Below are 25,133 nucleotides of genomic sequence, written 5' to 3'. Positions count from 1 at the left end.
CATGACTGAGTGACTGAACAACAATAACGACAAAATAAAACAAGATGGAAATCTGGATATAGAACAAAGAGTATCAGAAACAGTAAATATATAGATAAATATAAAAGACTTTTTTCTTATCTTTTAAAATCTCTTTAAAGCATAATTAATTGTGCCAAAGCTGGAATAACTTAAGCAACAAATAATGTAGTGCTAGAATATAATTCAAAATATAAAATATCTGTATGTCCATACTGATATAAATGATTGAATTAAGAAATGGAGAAATTAATCTCCCATACAGAAGAATTCCAGATAAATTACAACTGACTCTTGAACAACATGAGTTTGAATTGTTCAGGCCCACTTATACATAGATTTTTTTTTTTTTTTTTACAGTAACTACATACTGTAGTACTATACAATCTGCACTTGGCTGATTTCACAGATGGATTTTCAAGCCCACAAGGTTTAGCACACTTAAGCTTTGCGTTATTCAAGGGTCAACTGTATATAGATACTCCACTTGAAAAGGGAGGCAGTATAATTCCCCACTTTTTTTTTTCTTTTTTCTTTTTAATTTATTTGTTTTAATTGGAGGCTAATTATTTTACAATATTATATTGGTTTTGCCATACATCAACATGAATCCACCACAGGTGTAAGGGCTGCTCTTAGTGACTTCTTCCAAAGAATACAGTATGGGAAGGGGTGGGAAAAAAAGTGACTTCCCAGTAAAGAAACCTACAAACACAACTTCAGCCAAGTGATCAAAGTCAACATCAACAGTCATAAATCATGTTGACAATATGTACCCCTAATATGATGTGATGAAATGGTATCTAAACTTCGCGACGTTTCTCTCAAAAACCCATAAAGCCTAATCACGAGAAAAAAAAGGCAAATCCTAGTAGAGCAGTGTGTCCTACAATAAACTTGACTAGAATTCTTCAAAGGGTCATTTCATAATCATAAAGGAGTCAGAGTCATCAAAGACAAGAAAGGTCTAAGAAATTATCAGCTCAGAGAAGCCTTCATGGCAAATAAATGGGGAAACATTGGAAACAGTGAGAGACTTTATTTTGGGGGGCTTCAAAATCACTGCACTTGGTGACTGCAGCCATGAAATTAAAAGACACCTGCTCCTTGGAAGAAAACCTATGACAAATCTAGACAACATATTAAAAAGCAGAGACATTACGTTGCCGACAAAGGTCCACCTAGTCAAAGCTATGGTTTTTCCAGTAGTCATGTGTGAATGTGAGAATTGGACTATAAAGAAAGCTGGTGGCTGAAGAATTGATGCTTTTGAACTATGGTCTTGGAGAAGACTCTTGAGAGTCTCTTGGACTGCAAGGATATCCAACCAGTCCATCCTAAAGGAAATCAGTTCTAAATATTCATTGGAAGGACAACACAAAAGACGACTCTACACGTGGACATCACCAGATAGCCAAAACCGAAATCAGACTGATTAGATTCTTTGCAGCCAAAGATGCAGAAGCTTTATACAGTCACCAAAAACAAGACCGGGAGCTGACTGTGGCTCAGATCATGAACTGCTTATTGCCAAATTCAGACTTAAATTGAAGAAAGTAGGGAAAACAACTAGACCACTCAGGTATGCGCTAAATCAAATCCCTAATAGGAAGTGAGAAATAGATTTAAGGGACTAGATCCAATAGACAGAGTACCTGATGAACTATGGACATAGGTTCGTGACATTGTACAGGAAACAGGGCTCAAGACCATCCCCCAAAAAAATAAATGCAAAAAAACAAAATGGCTGTCTGAGAAGTACTTACAAATAGCTGTGAAAAGAGGAGAAGCAAAAAGCAAAAGAGAAAAGGAAAGATATACCCATTTGAATGCAGAGTTCCAAAGAATAGCAAGGAGAGATAAAAAAGCCTTTCTCATCAAGCAATGCAAAGAAATAGAGGAAAACAATAGAATGGGAAAGACTAGAGATCTCTTTAAGAAAATTAGAGATACCAAGGGAACATTTCATGCAAAAATGGGCTCAATAAAAGACAGAAATGGTATGGACCTAACAGAAGCAGAAGATATTAAGAAGAGGTGGCAAGAATACACAGAAGAACTATACAAAAAAGATTTTCATGACCCAGATAATCACCATTGTGTGATTACTCACCTAGAGCAAGACATCCCAGAATGTGAAGTCAAGTGGGCCTCAGAAAGCATCACTATGAACAAAGCTAGTGGAGGTGATGGAATTCCAGTTGAGCTATTTCAAGTCCTAAAAGATGACTGTGTGAAAGGGCTTCACTCAATATGTTAGCACATTTGGAAAACTCAGCAGTGGCCACAGGACTGGAAAAGGTCAGTTTTCATTCCAATCCCAAAGAGCAATGCCAAAGAATGCTCAAACTAGCACACAATTGCACTCATCTCACACGCTAGTAAAGTGATGCTCAAAATTCTCCAAGCCAGGCTTCAACAGTACGCGAAATGTGAACTTCCAGATGTTCAAGTTGGTTTTAGAAAAGGCAGAGGAACCAGAGATCAAATTGCCAACATCTGCTGGATCATCAAAGAAGCAAGAGAGTTCCAGAAAAAATCTATTTTTGCTTTATTGACTATGCCAAAGCCTTTGACTGTGTGGATCACAAGAACCTGTGGAAAATTCTGAAAGAGATGGGAATACCAGATCATCTGACCTGCCTCCTGAGAAATGTGAATGCAGGTCAAGAAGCAATAGCTAAAAGTGGACATGGAACAAAAGACTGTTTCAAACAGGAAAAGGAGTAAGTCAAGGCTATATATTGTCATTCTGCTTATTTAACTTATATACAGAGTACATCATGTGAAATGCTGAGCTGGAGGAAGCACAAACTGGAATCAAGATTGTCAGGAGAAATATCAATAACCTCAGATATGCAGATGACACCACTCTTATGGCAGAAAGTGAAGAAGAACTAAAGGGCCTCTTGATAAAAGTGAAAGAGGAGAATGAAAAAGTTGGCTTAAAGCTCAACATTCAGAAAAGTAAGATCATAGCATTCAGTGCCATCACTTCATGGCAAATAGATGGGGAAACAATGGAAACAGTGGCAGACTTTATTTTGGGGAGCTCCAAGATCACTGCAGATGGTGACTGCAGCCATGAAATTAAAAGACGCCTACTCCTTGGAAGGAACCAACCTAGACAGCATATTAAAAAGCAGAGACATCACTTTGTCAACAAAGGTCCATCTAGTCAAGGCTATGGTTTTTCCAGTAGTCATGTATGGATTTGAGAGTTGCTCTATAAAGCAAGCTGAGGGCCAAGGAACTGATGCTTTTGAACTGTGGTGTTGGAGACGACTCTTGAGAGTCCCCTGCACTGCAAGGAGATCCAACCAGTCCATCCTAAAGGAGATCAGTCCTGGGTGTTCACTGGAAGGACTGATGTTGAAGCTTAAACTCCTTTGGCCACCTAATGTGAAGAGCTGAGTAATTTAAAAAGACTCTGATGCTGGGAAGGATTGAGGGCAGGAGGAGAAGGGGATGACAGAGGATGAGATGGCTGGATGGCATCACCAACTCGATGGACATGAGTTTGGGTAAATTCAGGGAGCTGCTGATGGACAGGGAGACCTGGCGTGCTGTGCTTCATGGGTTGCAAAGAGTTGGACAAGACTGAGCAACTAAACAAACTGAATGCAGTTGGAAATTTCAATGCCCTCTTTTATTAACTGAGCAACTACAGAAACTCAGTAAGGATATACAAAACTTGAATAGCATTATGAACCAATCTGACCTGACATTTATAGAACACTCTACCCAACAGCAGCATAATATACATCTTTCCAAGTATACACAGAATATTTACCAAAATAAACCATATTCTACACCATAAAGTGCGATCCAATTATTATTAAATTTAACAGAATTCATATTATATAAATAATATTGTATCTACACTACAAAAGAAAAAGGTCTCATTATCAAAGACCTAATCTTCCACCTAAACAAATTAGGAAATTTAAGATCAGGAATCAACGAAACAGAAACAGAAAATATCAGAGAAAAATAAAAAATCAAAGAAGGTTCTCTGAAGAAATCAGTAAGACTTACAGATATCCAAATCCATCAGGAAAAAGAAGAGAGACACACACAAAATACCAATATCAGGAATGGACATGAGAGCTATCTATATAGTATATTCATAATTTCTTTGCCACTTCTACCTTAAAGCATTGGTGCCTCATCTCCTTTTAATATGAATCAGATTTGAGACCTTGCTTCTAACAAACAGAATAAAACAGAAATAAATGTGTAACTTTAGAGGCTGGGAGAGAAAAAGCAAGGTGCAGCTTTCTGCTTAACTTCTCTATCAGTCACTCAGGGGGAAGACAGCTGCCCTGTTGTGATGACAGTCAAACAACACTATGAGAGGTCCACATGTGAGGAACTGAGGCCTCTATCAATAGCAGTAAAAAACTGAGGCCTCTAATCTATAACTAGTCAAGGCTATGGTTTTTTCATACATCCACATGTATGGATGTGAAAGTTGGACTGTGAAGAAAGCTGAGCGCCGAAGAATTGATGCTTTTGAATTATGGTGCTAAAGAAGACTTGAGAGTCCCTTGGACTGCAAGGAGATCCAACCAGTCCATTCTGAAGGAGATCAGTCCTCGTGTTCTTTGGAAGGAATGATGCTAAAGCTGAAACTCCAATATTTTGGCCACTTCATGCAAAGAGTTGGCTCATTGGAAAAAACTCTGATGCTGGGAGGGATTGGAGGCAGGAGGAAAAGGGGATGACAGAGGATGAGATGGCTGCATGGCATCACTGACTGGATGGACATGAGTGTGGGTGAACTCCGGGAGTTGGTGATGGACAGGGAGGCCTGGCATGCTACGATTCATGGAGTCGCAAAGAGTCGGACACGACTGAGCGACTGCACTGAACTGAACTGAATCTATAGCTGTGTGAATAAACAAACTTGGCAGCAAAATTTTCTAGCTCTAGTCAAGTTTTTAGATAACAGACATCCTGGCCAACATCCTCACTGCAATCTCAGGAGAAACACTGATCCAAGATCATCCAGCTGCTGCTGCTGCTAAGTCACTTCAGCCATGTCCAACTCTGTGCAACCCCGTAGATGGCAGCCCACTAGGCTCCCCCACCCCTAGGATTCTCCAGGCAAGAACACTGGAGTGGGGTGCCATTTCCTTCTCCAATGAATGAAAGTGAAAAGTGAAAGTGAGGTAGCTCAGTCGTGTCTGACTCTTCGAGACCCCATGGACCGCAGCCTACCAGGCTCCTCCGTCCATGGGATTTTCCAGGCAAGAGTACTGGAGTAGGGTGCCATAGCCTTCTCTGTCATCCAGCTGAGTCATTGATCCACAAAAATTCCTTATCCACAGAAAAGGTGAGATAATTTAATGTCTGTTATTTTAAAGCACTAAGGTGTGGAACAGTCATATACAGCAAAAGGCAACCAAAATAGGGAGCATCATTACAGATCCCAAAGCCATTAAAAGGATAATAAGAAAATATCATAAACTTTTAAACCAATAAATTCAAAAATCTAGATGAAAATCTTCAAAGGAAACAAACTACCAAAGCTTACTCAAGGGTAGATAAAGAATCTGATAACAGAGAAAACACCTTTTAATCACACACAGATCACCCACAAATAAATAAAATCTTATTTTTACAATCATCACTGTTTATTCACAATGCAATAAAACCAGAAATAGCAAATTAAAATGAAAAAAAAAATTCCATGAGAAAAATTTTAGATCTTCTATTAAATAACTCCCAGGTGCAGGGGAACTACAAATTAAAATTAAGTTCTAAAAAATAAAACATACATGTTAGCATCTACAGGATACCTTTAAAACGGTAATGAGGGGAAAATGCAGATTGTTAAAAACACATCAAGAAAAATATTCTCTCACTGGCCAAATCTGGAATAATTTAAACATCAAATAGGAAAGAAAGGATTATAATCCATTAGATAAATTACTTTTTAAATCCATAAGCCTGATATAAATAAATGGTAAAGGGAAAGTCACTCTATCACAGAACGCCAATTAATAAATATAGAAGAAAATCATCATTGGGAAACATCAATTAACTGACTGGAACAAGAGTCAATGGCTGCTACAATGGAGGTGGTGGGGAGGGAAAAGAGTTTGATGTCTCAAAGTAGCTTCCTCTAAGTCCTTAATAATTACAAGAGGAAAATCTGGCAGATGCCACCTTAAACCTGTGATCAGAGATAACATCATCAATAATGAGACCTGCTGACATCCCACGCCCTAAAAAGGATACGATATTCTTTCTGTGGCATGTGTGTCAGAACTGCATAACCTGAATTTAACGATGAGGAAAAGAGTCAAATCTAAATTGAGGGACATTCTACCTAATGACCAGCCTGTACCCCAAAAATGTCAAGTTCATGGAAAACAAAGGAAGACTAAGGAACTACTCCAGATTAAAGAGACAGGACAACTAAATATAATGTGACATTTTACATCAGATGGTTAGGGGCTGGGAAGGGGTATAAAAAACATAACTGGCAACAGTAAAAAAAATCTGAATTTGGACTCCAGATTAGATAATGGTATTATATGATGATAAAATTTCCTGATTTTGATAATGGTACTGAGGCTATGTTATGGGTGTGTCCTTGTCATGAAATACACACTTAAGTATTTAGGAATACAGGAGCACTGTGTCCGCAACTTAATCTCAAACTGTTCAGGGAAATAATGTGTGTACACACCCACCCACATACACAGACTCAGAATAAATCAAATGACACAAATAGAAAATAGTGAATCTCCTCACATGTATACACAAATTTTTCCTACATCCTTGCTATTTTTCTGTAAATTTGAAATTATACACAAGACAAACATTTTTAGAAAAACCGTGCTTCACCAAAACAATGTTAAATAAGATCTTCAGGTTAGGAGTTCAACAAGCTGCTTAAGCCAAGTAAAATGAAAATTGTAGCTATAAGCAAGGATCCTAATAAAATTTCATCTAATCTGACTACTGATGGCTACATGTTTTCTAAGAAGCTTCAGCAGATACAAGCAATATCTCTTCAACTTTTCTAAATGTTGTGAAAGTTTTCAACTCGGTAATTCAAGACCAATACTTCCAACTGGGGAAGGAAAAGGTGGATTAACTTTATTCCAGAAGTAACAACGAAATTTAACCTTTCGTGATGAAAACTACTTTCTGTGATGGTCACAATGAATTTGAAAACAAATGAAGTTCAAGTGTGTGGTCTATAATCTTTTCTTAATCTTGGGGTCGCAAAGAGTCGGACACGACTGAGCGACTGAACTGAACTACAGCTAATATTCTTAGGAATAGGTAAAATCTTCATTTAGCATGTGAATTTAAATAATTCACTCAATATTCTTGATTGTGTTTTGAGGAAACTTCGAAACATGTGGTAATTGCTAGAACATGGCCCCTATCCTCAAAAAAATACGTGCGCTAGTTGGGGAGAGGGCCAATTTGTCCAGAAAGCAAAGTCGATACTCAGAATTCTAACCTAAGGTAGCTTAGTAGAGGAGGAAAACCTACGAGTGGCATTAGATATACTGAGTTTAAAGGAGTCTGTTGCAATCAAGGACAAGTAACTTAATCCCCCCCAATTCCCCATGCCGTGATTTACTCAACAATAAAACGAGAAAAAAAAATTTTTTTTTCTGCTTCAAAAGACTGAGGATTAGGCGAGGTATTGTAGCTGGAAAGCGCTTTGTAAACTTCAAAGCCCTACACGTGTTTACTATGTGTAATAAACTCTACAAGAGAGGCCACCTGGAATCGGCAAAGGTAATTCGGTTGTCATGCTGCTGCTGCTGCTGCTAAGTCGCTTTAGTCGTGTCCGACTCTGTGCGACCCCATAGACGGCAGCCCAGCAGGCTTCCCCATCCCTGGGATTCTCCAGGCAAGAACACTGGAGTGGGTTGCCATTTCCTTCTCCAATGCATGAAAGTGAAAAGTGAAAGTGAAGTCGCTCAGTCGGGTCTGACTTCTAGACCCCATGGACTGCAGCCTACCAGGCTCCTCCGTCCATGGGATTTTCCAGGCAAGAGTACTGGAGTGGGGTGCATTGCCTTCTCCGCGGTTGGCATGAGTTCCTACAAAATACCACAACTGGATGTGCTCTGGTACACTGGATTTGGCAGAGAGCTAAAATGAGGTTCTCCCCAAAAATGTTCTTTCTGCAGGAAATACCAATACAATGAGAGAGCGCAGACACCCCTCTGAATGGCCTCCAACCTTCGCGGGGCTGGGCGAATGTTAACTATCGCGGCAAGCAAAAACTGACCAATTTTTTCAAAACGTGAAACGTGCGACCAACGCTAACTTAGGAGCCGGGCAGAGAGGGGCGGGGACGAGGGGGCGTGGCCCGCAGCCGGTTTCCCCCCCGCCCCCAACGCTCCACTCTCCCTGCGCGCGCGGACCTCTTGGCGTCTCCTGTAGGCGATTACCCCGGCCCAGGAGTGCAAACGGCGGCGAGGAACGGATTTCCAGCAACAGCCCACAATTCTCAAACTTCTACTCTCCGAGGAGCCCTCGCGGGCCACCCTTCTCAAAAACCGCAAGTCCGATTCCCCTAACCCTTCAGGTCACAGACTTCCACCGCCCGGGCTGCGCCGCCGAAGGAAAGCTCTCCGAACGAAAGAGCATCAGCCGGGCGAATACCTGAGCCGAAATGAAGCCTTCATACACGGTTTTCGACCGGTTCTGGGGCAGAAAGAGCGGAAACTGGCGCAGCAGGGTTGCTTCCGTCTCCGCCATAGCTCGCGGTCCGTGGCAACGTTGGGGTACTGGCGGCCGCTGGTCCCGCACATGCGCAGTCTTGCCTGCGCCTTGGGCTCCGAGAGACGTACATCCGCGCGTTTGGCGGGAAGTCTCGAGCTTTCCCTGCGCAAAAATCAGGGTCCGGTGGTAGTCGGGATGCCTGGGCTCAGCTCCAGCCAGAGTAAATTCGGCTCAGCAGGAGGCAGCATTGAACCCAATGGGAGGCAGGAGGAAAGATTGTTTTCTGAACCTGACCGAACCTGATCATACTAGCTTTGATTGTCCCAAGAACCGTGTTGGATGTTTATATTAATACAGACTCAAGGCTCAACACCAGGCTCCTGGTGCGTTACACTTGCGAATATCTAAGGCAAAACAGGAGGGGAAATTGCTAATGGACTTGAGGAACCGAATTTAATTTTTCTTTAACAACCCTTTCTATGTGCCATGCTAAGCCACTTAAGTCGTGCCACTTAAGTAGGACCAACACAAAGATTATGTGACCCTATGGACTGTGGCCAGCCAGGCTTCTCTGTCCCTGGGATTCTCCAGGCAAGGATTCTGGTATACATATTTCTAACTCAGGAATGGTACTTATCCATTCCTTTTTTTTTTTTTTTTTTGTACTAAGGGGTGATTAATTAAGGAACTTAATGTTTACTGCACATTTGATTTCAATCAATATTCAATGCAATATTCAATATTGCAATCAATGCAATCAATATTCAGTCAATTCATATTCAATATTGTATTTTTGAACCCTTGTATTTGCCAAACGTCATTGCAGTAGGCTACAGGTTGTGCAAAAATGAGTAAGATTCACACCCAAACGTTTTGATTGCCCTCAAAATCGGATGACACTTTTTCAAGACTCTTAGTTTGACAAGAATTATAAGTTTTCTGGATGCTTAGAGAAAAACAAGAATGTTAGCAATGTAAATATAAATTACTCTAAAGCAGTGGCTTTCCAAAGATCCTGGATCCATTCGCATAACCTGGGAAATTTTACATCACCTTTACAGAAAGGCAAATTCTCACCCCTCTGTCTCAGACCTGTTGCTGCTGCTGCTAAGTCGCTTCAGTCATGTCCGACTCTGTGCGAGCCCATAGATGGCAGCCCACCAGGCTCCACCATCCTTGGGATTCTCCGGGCAAGAACACTGGAGTGGGTTGCCATTTCCTTCTCCAATGCATGAAAATGAAAAGTGAAAGTGAAGTCGCTCAGTCATGTCCGACTCTTCTCGACCCCATGGACTGCAGCCTACCAGGCTCCTCCATCCAATGGGATTTTCCAGGCTAGAGTACTGGAGTGGGGTGCCATTGCCTTCTCCTGTCTCAGACCTAGGGAGTCCCAAACTCTGAGAGTGACGCCCAATCATCTGTGTTACAACAAGCCCTCAAGGTACTATGTTGCAAAGGCTAAAGTTAGACAATCTCCCCAGAGGCGTGGCATGCCTCCACTCAAGTTATGCAATTCGTTTATTAAAGATGACAGGCTACAAGTTTTGTGAGGGGCATAAAGTGAAGGTTGTTAAAACAGTAGGACCAACACAAAGATTATAAACACGTATAGACACTGCCTTCAAGGACTTATGAGTTAAAACACTTGCTGTTACCAAGGATTTCCCTGATGGTCCAGTGGCTGAGACTACTCCCTCCCATTGCAGGGTTAGGGTTAGGTTCAATCCGGATTTCTGATCAGGGAGCTAGATCCCACATGCTTCAACTAAGGCCCAGAGCAGCCAAATAAGTAAATAAATAATTTTTTTTTTAATTGGCTGTTTCCAGTATTTCAAACTTGTCCACCACCCCCACTATCAGTTCCCCATGGAACTTCGCCCCTTCCTTCAAGGCTTTCTGAACTGCTACCTCTTTTTAGAAACCTTTTCTTAATTGATGAAAATTATTGCTTTCACTAATCACTTGCTATATTTCTTGGTACATTGTTGGTGTTCATTAACTATTTACTAGAATGTTAATTAATATCCAGCAGTTCTATATGCCGGAGAAGGCAATGGCAACCCACTCCAGTAATCTTGCCTGGAAAATCCCATGGACAGAGGCGCCTGGTAGGCTGCAGTCCATGGGGTTACTAGGAGTCAGACACGATTGAGCGACTTGACTTTCACTTTTCACTTTCACGAATTGGAGAAGGAAATGGCAACCCACTCCAGTGTTCTTACCTGGAGAATCCCAGGGACGGGGGAGCCCTGTGGGCTGCCATCTATGCGGTCCCACAGTCAGACACGACTGAAGTGACTTAGCAGCAGCAGCAGCAACAGCAGCAGTCCTATAGGCAGATTACAAATAAGTCTTGTGACAATTCAGAAGAATTAAGGAACTTTTCACAAGATATTTAAGTTGGTTTCCATTTATTATATCATAATAATCATAATAGTGCTGCATAGCAATAGTATAGACTTTATCTGATTTATTTAAATTATACTAAAACTAGCATGTGTAAAGGACTTTCATATATATTCATATTTTGTGATAGTGTTCTTTCAGTTCAGTTCAGTCGCTCAGTTGTGTCCGACTCTTTGCGACCCCATGAATCACAGCACGCCAGGCCTTCCTGTCCATCACCAACTCCCGGAGTTCACCCAGACCCACGTCCATCGAGTCAGTGATGCCATCCAGCCATCTCATCCTCTGTCGTCCCCTTCTCCTCCTGCCCCCAATCCCTCCCAGCATCAGAGTCTTTTCCAATGAGTCAACTCTTGGCATGAGGTGGCCAAAGTACTGGAGTTTCAGCTTCAGCATCATAGTGTCTGTTTTGTATAAGAGTAAACTGAGATTTAATGATATTAAATAAGTTGTTTAATATAGTAACTTAGTGACTTGTATAATGATTAAATTCCAGTGTTCTAAATTTTAGATTCAATAAAATTTCTATTAAATCAGCACAGATGCACTGCCCATCATGAAACTCAGAGGAAGTTAATCTAAAGTTGTTAATGACTCATGCTAGCTGTGGGGTTTCAGGAATTTAATTTTGATAGTTGATAATGGATTTACAAAAATACTATATTTCTTCTGAATATAATCATAACATTTTCTACCTACAATCCTCATATGTGAGAAAATATCCTAAGAACATTTTGTCCAACAGGTTCATTAGAAACTAAAGTTTTTCCATTAAAGCAGCCTTGGAGAGTTTATACTACAGCACCCTCATTTCACAGATTAGAGAAATGAAGTCCAGAAAATGTACTGTCCTAAGTTATTATATTTTATTTATTAAGTTCAGGTCAGGTCAGTTCAGTAGCTCAGTCTTGTCTGAGTCATTGCAACACCATGAATCGCAGCACGCCAGCCCTCCCTGTCCATCACCAATTCCCAGAGTTCAGCCAAATTCATGTCCATCGAGTCAGTGATGCCATCCAGCCATCTCATCCTCTGTTGTCCCCTTCTCCTCCTGCCCCCAATCCCTCCCAGCATCAGGGTATTTTCCAATGAGTCAACTCTTAGCATAAGGTGGCCAAAGTATTGGAGTTTCAGCTTTTGCATCAGTCCTTCCAAAGAACACCCAGGACTGATCTCCTTTACAATGCACTGAATAGGATCTCCCTGCAGTCCAAAGGACTCTTAAGAGTCTTCTCCAACACCACAGTTCAAAAGCATCAATTCTCCGGCGCTCAGCTTTCTTCACAGTCCAACTTTCACATCCATACATGACCACTGTAAAAACCATAGCCTTGCCTAGACAGACATTTGTTGGCAAAGTAATGTCTCTGCTTTTGAATATGCTATCTAGGTTGGTCATAACTTTCCTTCCAAGGAGTAAGCATCTTTTAATTTCATGGCTGCAATCACCATCTGCAGTGATTTTGGAGCCCCAAAAAATAAAGTCTGACACTGTTTCCACTGTTTCCCCATCTATTTCCCATGAAGTGATGTGACCAGATGCCATGATCTTCGTTTTCTGAATGTTGAGCTTTAAGCCAACTTTTTCGCTCTCCTCTTTCACTTTCAAGAGGCTTTTTAGTTCTTCTTCACTTTCTGCCATAAGGGTGGTATCATCTGCCTGTCTGAGGTTATTGATATTTCTCCCAGCAATCTTGATTCCAGCTTGTGCTTCCTCCAGCCCAGCGTTTCTCATGATGTACTCTGCATATAAGTTAAATAAGCAGGGTGACAATATACAGCCTTGATGTGCTCCTTTTCCTATTTGGAACCAGTCTGTTGTTCCATGTCCAGTTCTAACTGTTGCTTCCTGACCTGCATATAGGTTTCTCAAGAGGCAGGTCAGGTGGTCTGGTATTCCCATCTCTTTCAGAATTTTCCACAGTTTATTGTGATCCACACAGTCAAAGGCTTTGGCATAGTCAATAAAGCAGAAGTAGATGTTTTTCTGGAACTCGATTCCTTTTTCCATGATCCAGCAGATGTTGGCAATTTGGTCTCCGGTTCCTCTGCCTTCTCTAAAACCAGCTTGAACGTCTGGAAGTTCACATATTGCTGAAGCCTGGCTTGGAGAATTTTGAGCATTACTTTACTAGCGTGTGAGATGAGTGCATTTGTGCGGTAGTTTGAGCATTCTTTGGCATTGCCTTTCTTTGGGACTGGAATGAAAACTGACCTTTTCCAGGCCTGTGGCCACTGCTGAGTTTTCCAAATTTGCTGGCATATTGAGTGCAGCACTTTTACAGGATCATCTTCCAGAATTTGAAATAGCTCAACTGGAATTCCATCACCTCCACTAGCTTTGTTCGTAGTGATGCTTTCTAGGGCCCATTTGACTTCACATTCCAGGATGTCTGGCTCTAGGTCAGTGATCACACCATCGTGATTATCTTGGTCATGAAGATCTTTTTTGTACAGTTCTTCTGTGTATTCTTGCCACCTCTTCTTAATATCTTCTGCTTCTGTTAGGTCCATACCATTTCTGTCCTTTATCGAGCCCACCTTTGCATGAAATGTTCCCTTGGTATCTCTAATTTTCTTGAAGAGATCTCTAGTCTTTCCCATTCTGTTGCTTTCCTCTATTTGTTTGCATTGATCACTGAGGAAGGCTTTCTTATGTCTCCTTGCTATTCTTTGGAGCTCTTCATTCAGATGCATGTATCTTTCCTTTTCTCCTTTGCTTTTCTCTTCTCTTCTTTTCACAGCTATTTGTAAGGCCTCCCCAGAGAGCCATTTTGCTATTTTGCATTTCTTTTCCACAGGGATGGTCTTGATTCCTGTCTCCTGTACAATGTCAAGAACCTCCATCCATAGTTCATCAGGCATTCTGTCTATCAGATCTAGTCCCTTAAATCTATTTCTCACTTCCACTGTATAATCATAAGGAATTTCATTTAGGTCATACCTGAATGGTCTACTGGTTTTCCCTACTTTCTTCAATTTAAGTCTGAATTTGGCAATAAGGAGTTCATGATCTGAGCCACAGTCAGCTCCTGGTCTTGTTTTTGCTGACTGTATAGGGCTTCTCCATCTTTGGCTGCAAAGAATATAATCAATCTGATTTTGATGTTGACCATCTGGTGATGTCCATGTGTAGAGTCTTCTCTTGTGTTGTTGGAAGAGGGTGTTTGCTATGACCAGTGCGTTCCTTTGGCAATACTCTATTAGTCTTTGCCCTGCTTCATTCCGTACCCAAGGCCAAATTTGCCTGTTACCCCAGGTGTTTCTTGATTTCCTAGTTTTACATTCCAGTTCCCTATAATGAAAAGGACATCTTTTTTGGGTGTTAGTTCTAAAAGGTCTTGTAGGTCTTCATAAAACCGTTCAACTTCAGCTTTTTCAGCTTACTGGTTTGGCATAGACTTGGATTACTGCGATATTGAATGATTTGCCTTGGAAACAAACAGAGATCATTCTATCGTTTTGGAGACTGTATCCAAGTACTGCATTTTGGACTCTTTTGTTGACCATGATGGCTATTCCATTTCTTCTAAGGGATTCCTGCACACAGTAGTAGATATAATGGTCATCTGAGTTAAATTCACCCATTCCAGTCCATTTTAGTTCGCTGATTCCTAGAATGCCAACGTTCACTCTTGCCATCTCCTATTTCACTACTTTCAATTTGCCTTGATTTATGGACCTAACATTCCAGGTTCCTATGCAATATTGGTCTTTACAGCATTGGACCTTGCTTCTATCACCAGTCCCATCCACAACTGGATATTGTTTTTGCTTTGGCTGCATCCCTTTATTCTTTCTGGATTTATTTTTCCACTGATCTCCCGTAGCCTATTGGGCACCTATTGACCTGGGGAGTTTCTCTTTCAGTATCCTATCTTTTTGCCTTTTCATACTGTTCATGGGGTTCTCAAGACAAGAAACTCAAGTGGTTTGCCATTCCCTTCTCCAGTGAACCACATTCTGTCAGACCTCTCCACCATGACCCACCCATCTTGGGTGGACCCACACGGCATGGCTTAGTTTCATTGAGTTAGACAAGGCTGTGGTCCGTGTGATTAGATTGACTAGTTTTCTGTGATTATGGTTTGTGTGTCTGCCCTCTGATGCCTCTAGCAACACCTATCTTTTGTTTCTCTTACCTTGAATGTGGGGTATCATATAGCCCAGTCTAAAACAGCCACCCTCAAATTCACAGGGTATACTCAGTATGTTTAAAAATCAGAAAGACAGTGAATTATCACTCTAACAAACTTCACACAGACCCTCACCAAAGTTCAGGCTCTTCAAGATGTCTAGGCATGACTTCTTTTACATCATGCTTAGTAGGTAAGTCGTGCCCAACTCTTTGCAACCCCAAGGACTATAGCCCTCCAGGTTACTTTGTCCATGGAATTTCCCAGACAAGAATAATGGAGTGGGTTGTGACTTCTTATATATTCTGCTGCAAGAGTTAGTAGTTAAATGCTATTTCTTAGGGAAGAACTATATGTCCTAACATAGAAAAAATCTGAAAACATTCTCATGACTGAAAAGTACAAGTTCCAGAATAACATGTTTACTACTATACCATTTATGTTTAAATAAACTCACAGTGTGTTTTTAGCAATGGTTACTTTTGGGGCAAGAGATAGGAGACAAGGAATGGGGGTGCCTGGGGAGACTTTCACCTTATCTGTAATATTTTAAAAACCTTTAAAATTTTAAGTTAAAATTTTGTCTTAAGTTTTAAGCAGAAGATATTAAGAATACACAGAAGAACTATACAAAAAAGATCTTCACGACCTAGATAATCACGAAGGTGTGATCACTCCCACTCACCTAGAGCTGGACATCCTGGCATGTGAAGTCACGTGGGCCTTAGGAAGCATCACTACGAACAAAGCTAGTGGAGGTGATGGAATTCCAGTTGAGCTATTTCAAATCCTAAAAGATTATGCTGTGAAAGTGCTGCACTCAATATGTCAGCAAATTTGGAACACTCAGCAGTGGCCACAGGCCTGCAAAAGTTCAGTTTTCATTCCAATCCCAAAGAATGCTCAAACTACAGCACAATTGCACTCATCTCACGTGCTAGTAAAGTAATGCTCAAAATTCTCCAAGCCAGGCTTCAGCAATATGTGAACCATGAACTTCCAGATGTTCAAGCTGGTTTTAGAAAAGGCAGAGTAACCAGAGATCAAATTGCCAACATCTGCTGAATCATCTAAAAAGCAAGAAAGTTCCATAAAAACATCTATTTCTGCTTTATTGACCATGCCAGAGCCTTTGACTGTGTGGATCACAATAAACTGTGGAAAATTCTGAAAGAGATGTGAATACCAGACCACCTGACCTGCCTCTTGAGAAACATGTATGCAGGTCAGGAAGCAAAAGTTAGAACTGGACATGGAACAACAGACTGGTTCCAAATAGGAAAAGGAGTACGTCAAGGCTGTATATTGTCACCCTGCTTATTTAACTTATTTGTAGAGTACATCATGAGAAATACTGGGCTGGAAGAAACACAAGCTGGAATCTAGATTGCCGGGAGAAATATCAATAACCTCAGATATGCAGATGACACCACCCTTATGGCAGAAAGTGAAGAACTAAAAAGCCTCTTGATGAAAGTGAAAGAAGAGAGTGAAAAAGTTGGCTTAAAGCTCAACATTCAGAAAACTAACATCATGACATCCTGTCTTATCACTTCATGGCAAATAGATGGGGAAACAGTGGCAGACTATTTTGGGGGGCTCCAAAATCACTGCAGATGGTGAGTGCAGCCATGAAATTAAAAGACGCTTACTCCTTGGAAGGAAAGTTATGACCAACCTAGATAGCATATTCAAAAGCAGAGACATTACTTTGCCAACAAAGGTTCATCTAGTCAAGGCTATGGTTTTCCCAGTGGTCATGTATGGATGTGAGAGTTGGACTGTGAAGAAAGCTGAGCGCCGAAGAATTGATGCTTTTGAAGTGTGGTGTTGGAGAAGACTCTTGAGAGACCCTTGGACTGCAAGGAGATCCAACCAGTGCATCCTAAAGAAGACCAGTCCTGGGTGTTCATTTCAGGGACTGATGTTGAAGCTGAAACTGCAGTACTTTGGCCACCTGATGTGGAGAGTTGACTCATTTGAAAAGACCCCAATGCTGCGAAAGTTTGAGGGCCGGAGGAGAAGGGGATGACAGAGAATGAGATGGCTGGATGGCATCACTGACACAATGGACATGGGTTTGGGTGGACTCAGGGAGTTGGTGATGGACACGGAAGCCTGGCGTACTGCAGTTCATGGGGTTGCAAAGAGTTGGACAGGACTGAGCAACTGAACTGAACTGAACTTTAAGTACTTGTACCATTCTAATTCGGGTCTAACACTATTTTATTGCCCAAATTTTCAGCTTTGTCCCACATGTTTCTTCTCCCAGTTCCTATCAATATAGAAGTAGGCTGCCAACCATTGACATTAGTGAGAATAATATGGGAGAGTTTATTTGAGATTATTGAAGAAAGATAGTAAGAATGTTGGTAAATGCCAACATTAAGGAAGAATGGGGTAGAGCAGCCATGTGGAAGAGCCCTCTAGGTTGTTGGCAAAGATGATGGAGTAGAAAGACCCTGAGTTTATATCCTCCCATGGGCACACAAAAATGACATGTATTTACAGAGCGATTTCCTACTAGAACAACCTGAAAACTAGCAGAAAAGCATTTCCATAGCTAAACATATAAGGAACCACCGTGAGACAGGTAGAGGGATATACTCATGTATTAATACACACATACCCTGGGTCGATAGATATCACTCATAAATAGGAAGATAATCACAACTGCAGAGTTCTCTATAAGGAACAAGTGGTCCAAGTCCCACATTGAGCTCCTCAGCCCAGGAGTCCTGACCTGAGAACATGGAACCCCAAAACATGTGCCATTGAAAGCCAACAGGGCATGCATAGGGAAGTGCCAGAGGACTGTAGGGAAATAGAGACTCTGCTCTTAAAAGGTGGACACAGATTCTCACAGGCTCCAAGTTCCTGCACAAAGGCAGTAATTTGAAAGGATCCTATCAGACACATTTGCTGATCTTGGAGAGGCTTTCAGAGAGGCAAGAGTCAACTGGGATTTGCCCTGGGGACACTGATGCTGGTGAGAGCATTTGAGGGAGTATGTTCTACCACAAGGATGCTGATGCTGGCAAGCACCATTTTGGAGTCCTTCCTCTAGCCTGTTAGTGCCAAAAGCTTATGCATCCACCAGTGAGTCACTGTCAGTCCTCAGACCCCCTGGTTCAAGATGTCAGCTGTGCAGAGACCCATCCCTGCCCACCAGCAAGCAAGCAGCTACCACATAAGGCAGCACACTGGCAGCCAGATAGGCTTAAGGTTGGCACTGCTTACCATTGTGCTCACAGTTTTTGGCCCCACCACAAGAGAAGGGGGCCACACAGCCCACACAAATGGGGCACCTCTGAAGCACAGGGGACACCTCTAGTAAAAATGGAGTGAGCTTTTGGGCCGCATAAAACCTCTCCAACATGAGTCCATTTCTCTAAGATCAGGAGAAATAAACACAGAAAATCAGGTAAAATGAGGAGAGACAGGAATGTGTTTAAAACAAAAAAACAATACTTCAGAAGAACTAAATGAAGATAAGCAATACACCCAATAAGAAGTCCAAGGGAATGATTATAAATATGCTTAATGGATGAACATTGATCTTTATAATCATAAATCAAGGATGGATGAACTCAGTGAAAAGATAAGCAAAAAGTTCAAAAATATAAAGAAGAACTAAACAGAGCAGAGGAACACAATAACAAATAAATAATACATTAGAAAGACTCAACAGTAGATTAGATGATACAAAGGAATGGATTTGACAATCACTGAACTAGAAAATAGGGTAGTGGAAATTGTCCCAGCTGAACAGAAAAAAGGAAAAAGAATTTTTTAAAAGGAGGATAGTTTAAGAGACCTCTGGGATTGTGTCAATCTACAGATTCAATGCAATCTCTATCAAATATACCAATGGCATTTCTCATAGAACTAAAACAAATAATTCTAAAATATGTGTGGAACATAAAAGACCCTGAGTAGCCAAAACAATGTTGAGGAAGAATAACAAATCTGGAAGTATAATGCACCCTGATTTTTAAATATAGTACAAGGCTACAGTAATCAAAACAGTATAGTGCCAGCATGAAAACAGACACATGGATCAATGGAACAGAATCAGATCAGATCAGTCACTCAGTCGTGTCCGACTCTTTGTGACCCCATGAATCGCAGCACGCCAGGCCTCCCTGTCCATCACCAACTCCCGGAGTTCACTCAGACTCACGTCCATCGAGTCAGTGATGCCATCCAGCCATCCCATCCTCTGTCGTCCCCTTCTCTCCCAGCATCAGAGTCTTTTCCAATGAGTCAACTCTTCGCATGAGGTGGCCAAAGTACTGGAGTTTCACCTTTAGCATCATTCCTTCCAAAGAAATTCCAGGGCTGATCTCCTTCAGAATGGACTGGTTGGATCTCCTTGCAGTCCAAGGGACTCTCAAGAGTCTTCTCCAACACCACAGTTCAAAAGCATCAATTCTTCGGCACTCAGCCTTCTTCACAGTCCAACTCTCACATCTATACATGGCCACAGGAAAAACCATAGCCTTGACTAGATGAACCTTTGTTGGCAGAGCCTGAAATAAACTCATACATATATGGTCAATTAATCTATGACAAAGGAGGCAAGAAAATGCGATGGAGAAAAGACAGCCCTCTTCAAAAATGGTGTTGGAAAAACTAGACAGCTTCATGAGAAAGTATCAAACTGTGCTACTCTTTCACACCATGCACAGAAATAAATTCAAAATGGATTAAAGTCTTACTTGTGAGAGCTAAGGCTATATAACACCTAGAAGGAAATGTAGACAGTAAATTCTTTGATATTGGTCTTAGAAACATTTGTTTTATATGTCTCTTCGGGCAAGGCAAACAAAACCAAAAATAAACAAATGGGACTACATCAAACAAAAGCTTTTACACTGTGAGGGGAAACTATCAGCAACCTTATTAGGCCACCTAGTGAATGGGAGGAGATATTTGCAAACAATACATCCAATAAGGGTTTAACATCCAAAATACAAAAAGAACATATACAACTCAACATCAAAACAACAAAAACAAACAACCCAATTAGAAAATGGACAGAGTCCTGAACTGACATTTTCCTAAAGAAAATAAACAAATGTCCAATAGATCATGAAAAAATACTCAATGAAAAACCAAAGGAGGGCAAAAAAAGTGCACACAAAGAGAAGATTCACAAAGTCCTCACTTTTATTCTGGAAAACTGAAGCTGAGAAATAAAAGGGGGTGAGAGGGGATGGGCTTCCCAGGTGGTGCTGGTGGTAAAGAATCCTTCTGCCAATGCAGGAAACGTAGACTGGAATTCGATCCCTGGGTTGGGAAGATCCCAACTCCAGTATTACCACTCCAGTATTCTTGTCTTGAGAATCCCCTTGGATAGAGGAGCCTGGAAAGGTATACTCCATAGGGTCACACAGAGTCAGACACAACTGAAGTGACTTAGCAGGCACGACTTGAGGGAACAGTTGTGATCTTTTTATTGTTGTTCAGTCGCTCAGTTGTGTCTGACTCTTTGTGATCTGGGTTCTCAATTATGGTTTTTGAGAAAAGAAGAGAAAGGCAAAGGAGAAAAGGAAACATATATCCATCTGAATGCAGAGTTCCAAAGAACAGCAAGGAGAGAGAAGAAAGCCTTCCTAAGGGATCAGTGCAAAGAAATAGAAGGAAAAAATAGAATGGGAAAGACTAGAGATATTTTCGAGAAAATTAGAGATACCAATGGAGTATTTCATGCAAAGATGGACACAATAAAGGACAGAAACGGTATGAAACTAACAGAAGCAGAAAATAATTAAGAAGAGGTGGCAAGAATACACAAAAAAAACTATACAAAAAATATCTTCATGACCCAGAAAACCATCCTGGTGTGATCACTCACCTAGAGCCAGACATACTAGAATGCGAAGTCAAGTGAGCCTTAGGAAGCATCACTACGAACAAAGATAGTGGAAGTCATGAAATTCCAGTTGAGCTATTTCAAATCCCAAAAGATGATTCTGTGAAAGTGCTGCATTCAATATGCCAGCAAATTTGGAAAACACAGCAAAGGCCACAGGTTTGGAAAAGGTCAGTTTTCATTCCAATCCCACAGAAAGGCAATGCCAAAGAATGTTCAAACTACCACACAATTGCACTCATCTTACATGCTAGCAAAGTAATACTTAAAATTCACCAAGCTAAGCTTCAAGCCTACATGAATGGAGAACTTCCAGATGTTCCAGCTGGATTTAGATAAGGCAGAGGAACCAGAGATTAAATTGCCAACATCCATTGGATCATAGAAAAAGCAAGAGAATCCCAGAAAAACATCTACTGCTTCTTTGACTACACCAAAGCTTTTATCTGTGTGGATCACAACAAACTGGAAAATTCTTCAAGAGATGGGAATACCACACCATGTTATCGGCCTCCTAAGAAGCCTGTATGCAGGTCAAGAAGCAACAGTTAGAACTGGTGATGGAAGAACAGACTGGTTCCAAATTAGGAAAGGAATATGTCTAGGCTGTATGTTGTCACCCTGCTTATTTAATTTATATGCAGTGTACATCATGAGAAATGCTGGACTGGATGAAGCACAAGTTAGAATCAAGATTACCTGGAGAAATATCAATAACCTCAGATATGCAGATGACACCACCCTTAAGGTAGAAAGCGAAGAGGAACTAAAGAGCCTCTTCATGAAAGTGAAAGAGAGTGAAAAAGTTGGCTTAAAACTCAACATTAAAAAAACGAAGATCATGGCATACTGTCCCATGGCTTCATGGCAAATAGATGGGGAAACAATGGAAACAGTGACAAGCTTTATTTTCTTGTGCTCCAAAATCACTGCAGATGGTGAGTGCATTCTTGAAATTAAAAAAAACGCTTGCTCCTTGGAAGAAAAGCAATGACCAAACTAGACAGCATATTAAAAAGCAGACATTACTTTGCTGACAAAGGTCTGTCTAGTAAAAGCTATGGTTTTTCCAGTAATCATGTATGGATGTGAGTTGGACCATAAATAAAGCTGAGCAGTGAAGAATTGATGCTTTTGAACTGTGGTGTTGGAGAAGACTCTTGAGAGTCCCTTGGACTATAAGAAGATCTAACCAGCCAATCCTAAACAAAAATCAGTCGTGAATATTCACTGGAAGGACTGATGCTGAAGCTGAAACTCCAATACTTTGGCCATCTGATGCGAAGAACTGACTCATTGGAAAAGACCCTGATGCTGGGAAAGATTGAAGGCAGGAGGAGAAGAAGATGACAGAGGATGAGATGGTTGGATGGCATCACCGACTCAATGGACATGAGTTTGAGCAAGCTCCAGGAGTTGGTGATGGACAGGGAGGTCTGGTGTGCTGCAGTTCATGAGGTCACAAGGACTCGGACATGACTGAGTAACTGAACTGAACTGAATCATATTAAATTATTTTAATACACAGGTGTGCAGGTTTATCCTCAACTAGTGTTTCTCAATGTTTCGTCCTTGGACCTGCATCCCCTGGGAACATGTCATTCCAGACCTGTTGAATCTCTTAAATCTGGGAGACAAGCTCAACAGTGATTAACAAATTTATTTTTTCACATTCGATTCTGATTCCATTGCCCTGGACTTAGTGAATCTACATTTTACATATGAATCTACTGTGCAGCTGACACGTCCGAGGTCAGGGACAGTGGCTGAGAGGAGCTACTTCACACCCGAGGTCAGCGGCAGCAGCTGAGAGGAGCTACCCCATGTCCAAGGTAAGGAGCAGTGGCTGTGCTTTCCTGGAGCAGCCATGAAGAGATACCCCACATCCAAGGTAAGAGAAACCAAGTAAGATGGTAGGCACTGAGAGAGGGTATCAGAGGGCAGACAGACTGAAACCACAATCACAGAAAACCAGCCAATCTGATCACATGGACCACAGCCTTGTCTCACTCAATGAAACTAAACCATGCCATGTGGGGCCACCCAAGATGGGCAGGTCATGGTGGAGAGGTCTGACAGAATGTGGTCCACTGGAGAAGGAAATGGCAAACCACTTCAGTGTTCTTGCCTTGAGAACCCCATGAACAGTATGAAAAGGCAAAAAGATAGGATACTGGAAGAGAAACTCCTCAGGTTGGTAGGTGCCCAATATGCTACTGGAGATCAGTGGAGAAATAACTCCAGAAAGAATAAAGGCAAGGAGCCAAAACAAAAACAATACCCAGTTGTGGATGGGACTGGTGATAGAAGCAAGGTTTGATGCTCTAAGGAGCAATATTGCATAGGAATGTGCAATGTTAGGTCCATGAATCAAGGCAAATTGGAAGTGGTCAAACAGGAGATGGCAAGAGTGAACATCAACATTCTAGGAATCAGTGAACTAAGATGGACTGGAATGGGTGAATTTAACTCAGATGACCATTATATCTACTACTGTGGGCAAGAAACTCTTAAAAGAAATGGAGTGGCCATCATAGTCAACAAAGAGTCTGAAATGCAGGATTTGGATGCAATCTCCAAAATGACAGAATGATCTCTGTTCGTTTCCAAGGCAAACCACTCAATATCACAGTAATCCAAGTCAATGCCCCGACCAATAACGCTGAAGAAGCTGAAGATGAACACTTCTATGAAGACCTACAAGACCTTCTACAGTTAACTCCCAAAAAAGATGTCCTTTTAATACAGGGCACTGGAATGCCAGGGTAGGAAGTCAAGAAACACCTTGGGTAACAGGCAAATTTGGCCTTGGAGTACAGAAGGAAGCAGGATAAAGGCTAAGAGAACACACTGGTCATAGCAAACACTATCTTCCAACAACACAAGAAAAGACTGTACGCATGGACATCACCAGATGGTCAACACTGAAATCAGATTGATTATACTCTTTGCAGCCAAAGATGAAGAAGGTCTATATAGGCAGCAAAAACAAGACCGGGAGCTGACTGTGGCTCAGATCATGAACTCCTTATTGCCAAATTCAGACTTAAATTGAAGAAAGTGTGGAAAACCACTAGACCATTCACGTACGACCTAAATCAAATCCCTTATGACTATACAGTGGAAGTGAGAAATAGATTTAAGGAACTAGATCTGAAAGACAGAGTGCTTGATGAACTATGGACAGAGGTTCGTGACATTGAACAGGAGACAGGAATCAAGACCATCCCCAAGAAAAAGAAATGCAAAAGAGCAAAATGACTGTCTCAAGAGGCCTTACAAATAGCTGTGAAAAGAAGGGAAGTGAAAAGCAAAGAAGAAAAGCAAAGATATACCCATTTGAATGCAGAGTTCCAAAGAATAGCAAGGAGAGATAAGAAAGCCTTCCTCAGCGATCAGTGCAAAAAAATAGATGAAAACAATAGAATGGGAAAGACTAGAGATCTCTTCAAGAAAATTAGAGATACCAAGGGAACATTTCATGCAAAGATGGGCTTGATAAAGGACAGAAATGGTATGGACCTAACAGAAGCAGAAGCTATTAAAAAGAAGTGGCAAGAATACACAGAAAGGCTGTACAAAAAAGATCTTCACGACCCAGTTAATCACAAAGGTATGATCACTCACTCACCTAGAGCCAGACATCCTGGAATATGAAGTCAAGTGGGCCTTAGAAAGCATCACTACGAACAAAGCTAGTGGAGATGATGGAATTCCAGTTGAGCTCTTTCAAGTCCTAAAAGATGATGCTGTGAAAGTGTTGCATTCAACATGGCAGCAAATTTGGAAAACTCAGCAGTGGCCACAGGCCTGGAAAAGGTCAGTTTTCATTCCAGTCCCAAAGAAAGGCAATGCCAAAGAATGCTCAAACTACCGCACAATTGCACTCATCTCACACGCTAGTATAGTAATGCTCAAAATTCTCCAAGCCATGCTTCAGCAATACATGAACCGTGAACTTCCAGATTTCAAGGTGGATTTAGAAAAGG

The 25,133-nt window shown here is 41.3% G+C and overlaps 1 protein-coding gene and 1 long non-coding RNA gene across 13 annotated transcripts in view; one reads left to right on the top strand and one right to left on the bottom strand.

Annotated features, from left to right (window-relative positions):
* FANCL (FA complementation group L) overlaps positions 1–8,813 on the bottom strand; it is a 94,595-nt gene extending 85,782 nt beyond the window's left edge. For 10 of the 12 annotated variants that reach the window (XR_015135931.1, XM_086323773.1, XM_086323776.1 and 7 more), the window contains exon 1: positions 8,665–8,804. Coding sequence is in view for 9 of the 12 variants with exons in the window: in XM_086323765.1 (XP_086179891.1) it covers positions 8,665–8,760 (96 nt within the window). In the remaining 3 variants the exon portion in view is untranslated. Of the gene's footprint in view, positions 1–8,664 lie in introns of all 12 variants that reach the window. The other 2 variants (XM_086323772.1, XM_086323775.1) reach the window with 1 other exon arrangement.
* Positions 8,814–8,994: 181 nt separating this feature from the next.
* Positions 8,995–11,669, top strand: LOC147363270 (uncharacterized). Its single transcript, XR_015135932.1, has 2 exons — positions 8,995–9,107; positions 11,261–11,669. It is a non-coding gene; the product is annotated as an uncharacterized LOC147363270 (long non-coding RNA).
* The last annotated feature ends 13,464 nt before the right edge of the window (positions 11,670–25,133 follow it).

This window comes from Bos grunniens, chromosome 11, assembly GCF_055505025.1.
Source record: "Bos grunniens cultivar Pamir isolate PY7600 chromosome 11, Bosgru_T2T1.0, whole genome shotgun sequence".
NCBI lineage: Eukaryota > Metazoa > Chordata > Mammalia > Artiodactyla > Bovidae > Bos > Bos grunniens.
The sequence above is the reverse complement of the archived record's forward strand: the minus strand, read 5'-3'. Positions and strand labels throughout refer to the sequence as shown.